Genomic DNA, 11357 nt, shown 5'->3' on the forward strand with positions numbered 1-11357 from the left:
TTTACAAAGGCTTTTCTTGTTTGATTGATTTATTGGCTTATAAAAGATGTTGGGAAGTCTGTGTAGTAAGTTATAGTACCAACAAATCGCTTTGTCTCATGTAGCATACAATAATCAGTAGTTGTTTTTTAAACAGGAACTGCTATAGCTTGTTTTATATTGACTACAGCAGCACTGCAGTAGATATTTAATCATAGAATCATCATAGAATTGTTTGGCTTGGAAGTGATCTTAAAGCTCATCCAGTTCCAACCCCCTGCCATGGGCAGGGACACCTTCCACTAGACCACGTTGCTCCAAACCCCATCCAGCCTGGCCTTCAATACTGACAGGGATAGGGCAGCCACAGCTTCTCTGAGCAACCTATCCCAGTACCTTAGCACCCTCATAGTGAAGAAAATCTTCTGTATATGTAATCTAAATCTACCCTCTTCCGGTTTAAAGCCATTTCTCCATGTCATTTCCCTACCTGCCCTTGGGAAAAGCGCTTTCCAAATTTCTTGTAGGCACTAGAAATGCTTTAGGCACTGGAAGCTGCTCTGAGGTCTCAATGGAGTCTTCTCCAGGCTGAACAAGCCCAGCTCTCTTAGCTTGTCCTCATATGTAATATTAGTATAATTTATGTAATTTTATAATGTGAAATGTAATATTAAGGTAATTAATGTAATATTATAAGAAAAATTGAATGAACCTTATCTGCGTGAGGATGAACCATATTCACCACTGGTGTGATTGTTTTAAATTGTGGAAAATAGCTATACTGGAACTATGTACTTAAAACTATGCACTCAAAAACATGCTGTACCTAAACTCAGTAGTCTTATTTCCCATTCTTCTAGTTATATTCTATTCAATTAATACTCCTTAAACAGTAGCATAAGATGGAGGTAAATAGAAGGTGATTTTGTTTGATTTTTCTTATGAATGTTGTATTTTGTCTTACCTTTCAAATCTTAGAAAGTCTTGGTTTAGTTGATAGCTCTAAGAAGAAAGAAAAGTTTTATGCTCTTTATTCTATGCCAATAAATTTTACTATTTATGTCTAACTGAGCATTCCTTCCTCCTCCAGCTGGATTGGATATCGGTCCCATCTCTGATGATCCTTCTACTCTGCCTCAGCCAAATGTCAACCAGAGTTCACGGCCATTGAGTGAAGAACAGCTGGATGGAATCCTCAGTCCAGAACTAGACAAAATGGTCACAGATGGTAATTTATTTTGTGCTTAATCTTGGTCTTCTAGAAAATGTTAGTAAAAAGCCTCCCTTTTTTTCTCAAATTACTTACCTGTGTATTGTAATGTACCTATTTAGACTTCGCTGCAGAATTAATTTTACTGCACCTTTTGATGATTCCTCATTCTGTGTTGTGTTTATTTTGTCCAGGCGCTATTCTTGGCAAACTGTACAAAATCCCAGGTAGGTGTTCTAATCTTAGTTGACTTTCATAGAATACAGTTTGTAAACAGTGCCAGCCAGTTCATGCACAATGTTTTTGCAGAGCTAGGAGGAAAGGATGTTGAAGATTTGTTCACAGCTGTGTTAAGTCCAGCAACCACACAGCCAGCTCCTTTGCCACAGCCTCCACCTCCACCACAGCTTATGCCTTTGCACAATCAAGGTATATTCCTTTGTTACTTTTAAAAAAGTAGCCTGGTCAGGATAGTTGTGTATCTTTTAAATATTGATGTGAAAGTAGGATGTGCCTTACTTTCTGCGATTTTAAACTGGTGGAATGCCATTGTTAATTTATGAAATGTGATTCTAAAACTGTTCTGAAGGGGGTATGTGATTAAAATGCACATAAATATTGCTAATAGAAAAGGACATTTATTTTTAGATTTTCCTGATGTATTAGAGCTTTTATTTTAACTGGCACTTTAATAGTTTTGAAATTTGTCTGTGGTAAGGCATGTATCCTCTCTTCTGACTTTACTCTTTAATTACTTGTGAGTACCTCCTCAAGGGCAAGGCAAGAATACGTGTAACAATGAGTTACTGAGTCTTAATTTCTTTTAAGAATTCAGTTTGACATATTAGCCAGTCCTACCCAAATAACACTCAGAAGGCTGAGTAATTTTGGAATGTATCAGAGAGATTATAATTTATTTTCTGCGTTACTACTAAAATTATCCTGAGTTAATACAGGATATTCTTGTTCTTATATTGAAAGCAAGGGGCAGGTTGATTTTATTTATTGTTGTTACCAATGGAAATTAATTTATTTTACTTAGCAGTATGTATAAGCAGAAATAAATGCACTCTTTTCTCATCAGACATCATCTCTAGAGGATTTTCCCTGAGCTCATGTGCTAATTCTGTTATACTGGTACTACAGAAAAGTAGTATGCAGATTGATTTCACCAGTGAATTAATCATAAGACGAAAAAAGATTGATTTCCTAGTTGGATGAATTTCCATAAAAAAGAAAGACTTCAAAAGTCTTAGACAGGAGAGAGTTTAAAGCAAATAATGAGGTGATTTAAAACAAAAGTTAATATAGCTATCATTGCCTATTTCCCAGTTACTTGAGTTCTTGAAGAGATAAGTTCAGCATTTGAGCTCTGTAGGATTGTTTAACTTCTCCCTGTGGGTACTGCCACAATTACAAAGTTTTAGATTCATAATTTGGTTCAGTTACGGTGTAATGATCCACATGTTTCTGTGAGATAAATGCTTCAATTATGGGGAAGCTTGCATCAAGTTTCAGCAATTTCAGGTAAACTTAATGCTCTCTTCTCATAAAAACATGTGATCCTACAGGCCTGACTCTCCATGCTGTTTGCCAGGTCTTGACAGTTAATGTATACTATCTACTTAGTAGTTATAATAAAGGACGTTCTCTTAAATTTTTAGTTACTTTCATCCAAACTTATACTTGCTGCATAGTGTATGTAACCTGTAGATCAGAAAAGGCAGTCTCCTAAAGCATGACCTAATGATACAGTCTCATCCTACAGATGCATGCATCTACCTCCTGAGCTACTTCTATGCTTGTAAGAAAATACTGGGACAAAAGTTATGATGACACTTAGGTGACGGGGATTCAAAGGCCAGTGTTAATTATGTGTAGGAACATCTGCAGATACCGTCTGCTGGAATGAATCTGCCTGTGCCACATTTGTAATATTGTAATCAAATGAATAAAATTTTCTGCTTTTGTACTGCTGGGCTGGACATTTATTTAGAAAATTCTGATGCTTATTTGACTAGATTTATTTGTTTCATTGGTTACAAATTAGGGAGTTTGTAGCTAATGAGGATTACTTTGGTGTACTGCTCAGAAGTCTCAGAAGGGGTGATGTTTAATTCAGGTGCCTAATGATAATTCTGCGAGGACTGAAACCAACTTTCTCCGTGCTTGCTGCTTGGATCTGCATGTAACAAATATGGCAGACATTAGCCTTTAAGAATATACTTTAATATTAAGTGCAGTTTCATAGCACGGGCTACAGCAAAAGTCTTGGGAATCCATTAAAAAACCCAGATTTTCCAGACAAGAAAAAAAGGGATGTGATACAGTAGCAAAGGATCCCTTAAACTTACAGGGAAGCAGAGTAAACTGATACGTAAAATCTTTTCCAAAATATAAGATTGGTACAATTTTTAAGTAGTTATTTTTTTCATTAGATGAGACTGAAAACTTCCACCTCTGCCTTAAAAACAGTCACCCTTTAAAACAGTAATTTAAACTTCTTCTTTCCAGGAGAGAATGCATTTCCAAGAGTGCCTCTTATGAATGGTCTGATTGGCCCTAACCCTCATCTCCCTCATGCAGCTTTGGCTGCTGGAGGTGGACTGGGCACTTTCTCTCCCATTACACAGCAACCATATACTGATACCAGGTAGGTCAAGATGGGAAAAAAAAACCCAAACATCTCTTGTTTAGCTTTTGTCACTTGTGGGGTGGTGATATTATTAATACTGTGATATTATTAGTATTTGTCTACTTATGTCTGGACAGCCACTACGTAAACTTCTGTATTCTTGCAGCCTGTTCACTACTGAAATAACAAACAGAATAAGTACTTTGCTAATTGGTTGTTTGGATGGTTGGCTTTATGTTGACAGCAGCCTATATATAAAAACAAAACCCTTTTTTGATTTGTCAGGGATAAGAATCCAGCGTTCAATCCAATGGTAAGTGATCCAAACAGCTCATGGGCACCATCTGCTCCACCTTTGGAAGGTGAAGGCGATACAATGTCCAATGCTCAAAGAAGCACCCTGAAGTGGGAAAAAGAAGAAGCTTTGGGTGAAATGGCAACAGTAGCACCTGTTCTCTATACAAATATCAACTTCCCTAACCTGAAGGAAGAATTCCCAGGTGAGTGGTTTTACTGAATGAAGTTAAATATTTTGTAGCAATATATGCATCTTCATTTGAAAGAATGTAAAATAGACTTTTCAAAGCCTTGTGGATTAACACATTTTTTGATTGCAGACTGGACTACAAGAGTGAAGCAGATTGCTAAACTGTGGAGGAAAGCAAGCTCACAGGAGAGGGCTCCATATGTGGTAAGAACAGTTACACCTGTGTTCGCATACATCCAGCAAACGTGTACTTCATTTATACGGTTTTCATTTGTGGGTTTGTTGGTTTGGTTTGGTTTTGTTTTTTTTTTTTAATAAATTACGTTTTAGGGTTAGTGAAAGTTTACTTACTCCAAAAATGCCTTTGTAATTCAGCTTCTAACTTTACACTTCTACCTGTGTTCTTTGCTTTTTAGTCCTGGACTAAACTATGTTAGCATTGTGCAATCTAAAGACATGAACTGAGACAATAACATTTGTGGTTCCCGTTGCCTCTTTCCTACATTTCATCCATACCTCAAATCTTATTTGCTCTTTCGTTTTTTGGCACAGAATCTTGCCAGTTTCTTCAGAAGGATAATAACAAATCATTATGTGGCTTTCCTCTCTTTAATCATCCCCTCTCACTAGTCTTTTTTTCCCCATTAGAGTTGCTGAAGTCTTTCACCTGTTGAACTAACCAGTCCAGAAGCATCAGTGCTCACATACCTACTTCCTTCATTTTATTTCTACACCTATGTTCTTGCCTTCCCCTTCACTACTCACTCTTTTCTACTGCTTTGTGATGGAAACTCTTTTGATATCTTCCATGTTGTGGGGAGTGTGAAGGATTCTATTTCTCACTCCAAAAGTATCCACTTTCTTCACATCTGAGTCAAGTATTTGTAGTAGCTATTTGGAGTTGACTCCATTCTGTAGAACTTGTACCATTCAAAGGGTGACCCTTATGCTTTGTTGAAATTTCTTGTTGAAGCCTGCCCACATCCAAACCTCAGAACCTGTATTATGGCTGAATACATTTGCTAACAATGGCTGGGAAAGTCGAAAAGACTTTTCTTGATTTTCTGTCACATCTCCATTCCTGATTCTCATCTTTTCTTTGTTTCTTCACAACAGCAATTGGATGATCATTCTCACTTTGTATGTTTCTGTGGATTTCACAGGGTTATGCTTTCAGTCCCTTAGCCTCTCCCACTACTAATAGTCCCATTAGTGAGCAAATTTGATTTCCATACATGTTGATGACTCAGAGCTTAATATTACGAACATCATCTCCTACTGTCCAAGTCAAAAAAGTCCCCTTATCTCTCTGATAACTTTCAGAGGATAAATTTTTACCCCAGCCTCAATGTGGGAAGTGCAGTTCTTAATCTTTCTGAATCCCTTTCTACTTGAAATATTAATTCTCTGTTGTCTTCTTTTTATCACTGAGAAATTGTCATCATTCTGCTTTTATTCACGCCTGTAACTTCAGCACCTTTGGACCTCTATGCCATCTTGTCCATTCTATGCGATTCCTTCTATGTAGTATTTATAAGACACAATCCACATATATGGGTGGATTTTTATCCAGGCACTTATCACTTTACAATTATTACTGATTTTTTTTTCTTTTTTTTTTTTTTATTGTTCTAAACATATGCAGTCATATTCCCCTTTATGGATATTCAAAAAGCAGCTGTGATAATTATTTCCTTCATGTTCAGGAGGAGGATGCCTGCAAAGGCACACACGTGCGCACAGGAGTATTTACACAGCCAGAGCTGTTACTTCCTAGCTGAAGTGTACTCTTGCATTCAGCTGTCACTAGTGCTCCTGCCATTGTGTGCACAAGAAGCTGCTGTGGTACCTCTCCTGAGGGACTTACACTCTGTGGGGATGAGTAAAGGCCACCTTAGAAATTAAATTCAGAAGCGTGTTAGTAAATTATAGGCTTTTTACTTACCTTGGTATGCACAGTCCCCTCACAGGGGAAAATGACACTAATTTTTGTGCTGCCGTGACACTGATACTGTCATCCATGTTTCTGTTTCATTGTTGGAGGGGAAGGGTTAAAGCCTTTTCTGCTAGGCAACCCCTACTTGACAACTGCAAATAAAAATGTGAAAAAGATGATGTGAGGGTTTAATTCAGAAAAGGAATCACATCCTAGATTGCTGGTAAAACAGAGTCTTTGAAACTTCCATTAGATGCTTTAAAGTGTCAGTATGGCTATAAAATGCCTCATTGAAGAGGAATTGCTGTTCTTCTATCCAATTTTTCCTGATCCATAAGCCCATATCCTATGTTTATACTGCTAACTTAACACATACTGAGATCTATAGAGGCCATTTAGTGGAGCAGACTGTATTTTTCTTGTCATTGAAGTTCTCCACATTAGTGGCCTTTATTGATCCAAACATCATCCACTGTGCTCATGTCTTAAGATTGCAGACCACACCAGTATGTGATTTGAAAGGTAAACTGGTGGGATTCATGCTTTCTTGCCACAACACAGTACCTGAAGCAGACATTCCTAGCGTATCGAAAACCTCTATGCTAATAGTTCCTTATTTCTTTCCATGCATGGTAAACACAGAATTTCTATAGACTCTAATTGTTTTCAGTTTGGAATTCCTTCTAAAGTGCATAATTTAGTTTTGGAGAAGAAAATAAGGCTAACAACTCTTTCTTATCTTTTTCCAGCAAAAAGCCAGAGATAATAGAGCTGCTTTGCGCATCAATAAAGTACAGATGTCAAATGACTCCATGAAAAGGCAGCAGCAACAGGATAGCATTGATCCTAGTTCACGCATTGACTCCGACCTCTTTAAAGATCCATTAAAACAGAGGGAATCAGAACATGAGCAGGAATGGAAATTCAGACAGGTGCGTTGCATTGGGGCTGTTTTGTTATTTTTCTGCATTTTATTGCATTTTTGGAATCTGTTGTAACAAAATCAATCTTAACCTTTCTTTGTACATGAGTATTAAGTTAGCCATTCTGCCCAGGAAGAAAATAGATGCTATCACAAGAGAAGCTGCTTGTAAATGGTGGAAAACTTGTTTTAAAACTTTGACTCTTCGATCTTACATATTATGGAAATAGGTTGTGCTTTCACTGTATGAAGTAGGTTTTTTTCTATATACCCTGTATTCAAGTAACCTTGTCCTGCAGACTGCTACTTCAGATTGGGCTGGTTGTCTCTTAAGAGCTCATTTGCCCCGCATCAGTGCTGCATCTGTCAGTAACCTTTCATCTTCAGAGTATAAGGTTGGAAAGCAGTGCTGCTCTTTAGGCAACCTGGAAAATGCTTCTTCCTAGGCAGTCAAGGTGCATGTCGAAGTAACTGGACTTTACAAATAGCTAGACCCTCTGCTCCCATTGCATTTGAAATTTGCAGTTTACAGTTACTTATGATTGATCTTTGATGCATCTTGAAATTTTAATTACAGATTCAGTCACCAGAAAGATTTTGTATATCCTGGACTTAAAAATCTAATCTTTCTCCTCATAATTTTACAACAGCAAATGAGGCAAAAAAGCAAGCAGCAAGCCAAAATAGAAGCCACACAGAAGCTTGAGCAAGTGAAAAACGAGCAGCAGCAACAGCAGCAGCAACAGCAGCAGCAGCAGTTTGGTTCACAACAGCTTCTGAACCAGTCTGGCTCAGACACACCTAGCAGTGGGATCCAGAGCCCCTTAACACCGCAGACTGGCAATGGAAGTATGTCTCCTGCACAACAGACATTCCATAAGGATGTTTTTACAAAGCAGCAGCTACCTGCTACACCTGCATCAGCATCCTCAGATGATGTGTTCCTAAAACCACAAGCCCCACCCCCTACTCCAACACGAATCTCAGTACATGATTCACTGTCTCAGTCTCAGACTCCTCAGACATCATCACAGCAGATGTTTTCTCCAGGTTCCACAAACACAAGACCTCCTTCTCCAATGGATCCATATGCTAAAATGGTGGGAACACCTAGACCAGCACCAATAAACCAAAACTTTGTTAGAAGAAATACTGTTGCACCATTAGATACCATTGCACCACAGTCATCCGTATCTAGGCCCATTCAGGTAACTGAACCATCAGGAAGCAGGCCTTCCCCAGTCAGGGATTCATGTTCTTCATCTCCAGGTAACAGTGATCCCTATGCAAAGCCACCAGACACACCCAGGCCTGTCATGGCATCAGAGCAGTTCTCCAAACCAGTGGGTGTCCCAAGATCACCCATAGTTACGGAGCAGTCAGGGAAGGTTCCTTTAACATCTGGAAGCAGTGATCCATTTACTAAGCCTGCTCCTAGGACTGATACGTTTCAGAGGCAGAGAGTAACTCCTGCCGATCCTTATGCACGGCCGCCATTGACTCCTACTCCTACTCCTGTTGATGGTAGTCCTGGACCTTTCAAGACCCCTATGCGCCCGCCTCAGTCCCCACAAGATCCTTATGCATCAATGCCAACTACACCAAGGCGTGTTGCTGTTGATCCATATGAAAGGCCAGCATTGACACCAAGGCCAGTGGATAACTTTTCCCATAATCAACCTAATGATCCGTACAGCCAACCTCCCCTTACTCCCCATCCTGCAATAAAGGACACTTTTGCCCATCCACCCCGGATAGTGCGACAACAGAGTGATTCTTTCCCTCAGTCTGGGCCCATTTCAAGGCCAGCTTCTCAGGACCCTTACTCCCAGCCTCCAGGTACTCCTCGACCAGTTGCTGATCCTTATGCCCAACCTCCAGGAACTCCTCGGCCTACCACAGTTGATCCATATATGCAGCAACCACCAACACCAAGACCTGCTCAGCCAGCAGATTTATTTACTCAGTCTCCAGCAAATCAGAGACATTCTGATCCATACGCCCAACCTCCTGGAACACCAAGGCCAGTTCTTAATGATCCTTACTCTCAACAACCAGCAACTCCAAGGCCAGGGATTCCAGAGAGTTTTAACAGACCTGCAATGACAAGACCAGGACTAATGCCAAATAGAGATCCTTTCCTGCCGACACCACAGAACAGGTTCCAGGGCACTTTTGTCAGGCCATCAGATCCATGTTCTCAAACTCCCAGACCTGCAGGACCTGCAATAACAGATTCATTTAGCCATGGTCCAGCTGCTGCAGCACGTGACCCATATGATCAACCACCAATGACTCCAAGACCTCAGCCAGAATCTTTTGGAACTGGCCAGCTGGCCCATGATGCTGCTGAACAGCCACGACCTGGATCTGAGGGCACCTTCAGTGCACCTGGAAATTCTCCAATGACTTCTCAAGGACAACAATTTCCCAAAGTTTCACAAGTTCCTGGCCCAGCACCAACCACAGGAGTAACAGATACACAGAATACTATGAATATGTCTCAAGCAGATACTGAGAAGTTAAGACAGGTGGGAATAATGTTTAATACTGATGGTATTAAAATTTCACAAGTAGAAGAATTTCCCCCATTTTTGTTAATACTTGAAGTTTCTTGCCATTAAACATTACTAGATAATGTAGCATTATCTTCATTCTTGTACTATGTTAATTTGGTCCTCCTGGATAGAATCCCAGTGCGGAGAATATAGAAACTTCAGTAATTGTTAAGTAGTTTGGACAAGATCCAAAAAGGAAGCAAGGGCTGTCTTCGAAGCCACTGAAGATGTAGGTAATGGGTCTGTAGTAGCTCTTCTATAGTGTGAGGAAAAAAACACACCTTGAAAGGACAATTAAGTCTATCCTATAATAGTTGAGATATAGAACTGATTGTCCGTGACTTGTTCACTGGCCGAGAAAGGGAGTATCAGCAAAGATCTCAGACTAGACGTCTAACTTTTCAGTTGGCTAATGTGGAAGTGAATCCTTCCATTGGTCACTCTTCTTCTTGAGGCATATTCAGTGCAGCTTTTTGTCAGGAAATGTTTGGCCAACAGCTCTTGCTGAGACATAGAATTACATTCAATTTGTGGAAAGCTGCTCAGTCTTTTGTTTAGAAGGAGCAATGGGAAGTGGATTTTTTGGAAAAATTGATAGTATTTATCATATTTTTCATTATCATATGATAATCATTTTCTGCAGCTCTGGTGTAAACTTTTTGCTGAATTTTCTTCAGTGAATCTCGGGTCACCTTTCTCCCTCAGAATGCATGTGGTAAATTTCATGCGGTTAAAGGGCCTGTGTTACTGGAATAGAAAATAGAAAAGAGAGTTGCTTATACGTTAATTGGTAAAATTGGTTCTGGAGATTTAGCTTGCATTACCAGCATCTTGCTGTGTTTGTTCCCTCTTCTAATTTCTGAGGTGATCATGACGGTTTATGATATTTCTCTGTAGTGACTGAAGAATTTATTTTCTTCGAAAGGTTTAACCTAGTAGAGCGTAACATTTCCAAATACGTGAATTGCCATGTCAAGCACAGTGATTATTATATTCTTTTCAACAGCGCCAAAAGTTACGTGAAATTATTCTGCAGCAGCAACAGCAGAAAAAGAATGCAGTTCGGCAAGAAAAAGCCTTGCAGGATGCAGCAGCTCCTACCCATGCAGCTCCTCTTCAGCATTGGCAGCAAGACAACTTAAATCAAATGTTTAACCGCCCTCCTCCTCCGTATCCTGGGAATATTAGGTCCACTGTTGTCCCTCCAGGTGGGCCAAGGTTCGCTGTGTACCCAAAAGACCAACGTGGCCCATTTCCTGCTGATGGGCAGTTCAACAGGCCCCAGTTCCCAGGTGATATGAATGCCATGGGGATGAGGCCTCATGGTCTAAGGTAAGCTCTTTGATCTTTTAAACCTAGGTTGTTACAGGGTAGTTCTGCATTTACGGAAATTGCTAGATAAAGGGTAGGTGGATTTTTTTATGAAAAACAGCTGTGCTGTCTACAGTAGCTGGTAAGCTTCCTGAAGGCAGTGTGTCCAGTGAGTTTTCCTAAAGCATCTGTAACATTAGAGTGTGTGCTTTACACTAACAGTGTTCTACACTGGCTTTTATTGGGAATAAATCAGAAATAAAAATTGAGAAACTGCAATACTTGTGAAAGTATTATGTGACCTGGAAGATCTTGTTGT

The 11357-nt window shown here is 39.6% G+C and overlaps 1 protein-coding gene across 21 annotated transcripts in view; it reads left to right on the forward strand.

Annotated features, from left to right (window-relative positions):
• Positions 1 to 11357, forward strand: part of KMT2C (lysine methyltransferase 2C) — a 194080-nt gene that overhangs the window by 153662 nt on the left and 29061 nt on the right. For 20 of the 21 annotated variants that reach the window (XM_057416496.1, XM_057416502.1, XM_057416497.1 and 17 more), the window contains 9 exons: positions 1070 to 1207; positions 1384 to 1416; positions 1499 to 1618; positions 3704 to 3842; positions 4110 to 4324; positions 4442 to 4515; positions 6997 to 7179; positions 7820 to 9700; positions 10734 to 11059. In XM_057416496.1, coding sequence (XP_057272479.1) covers positions 1070 to 1207; positions 1384 to 1416; positions 1499 to 1618; positions 3704 to 3842; positions 4110 to 4324; positions 4442 to 4515; positions 6997 to 7179; positions 7820 to 9700; positions 10734 to 11059 — 3109 coding nt within the window. The remainder of the gene's footprint in view (positions 1 to 1069; positions 1208 to 1383; positions 1417 to 1498; positions 1619 to 3703; positions 3843 to 4109; positions 4325 to 4441; positions 4516 to 6996; positions 7180 to 7819; positions 9701 to 10733; positions 11060 to 11357) is intronic. The other variant, XM_057416505.1, reaches the window with a different exon arrangement.

The sequence above is a fragment of the Pezoporus wallicus genome, unplaced genomic scaffold (assembly GCF_028554395.1).
Source record: "Pezoporus wallicus isolate ANWC-B61680 ecotype Strahan unplaced genomic scaffold, APGP_CSIRO_Pwel_v1 contig_3847, whole genome shotgun sequence".
Lineage (NCBI taxonomy): Eukaryota > Metazoa > Chordata > Aves > Psittaciformes > Psittacidae > Pezoporus > Pezoporus wallicus.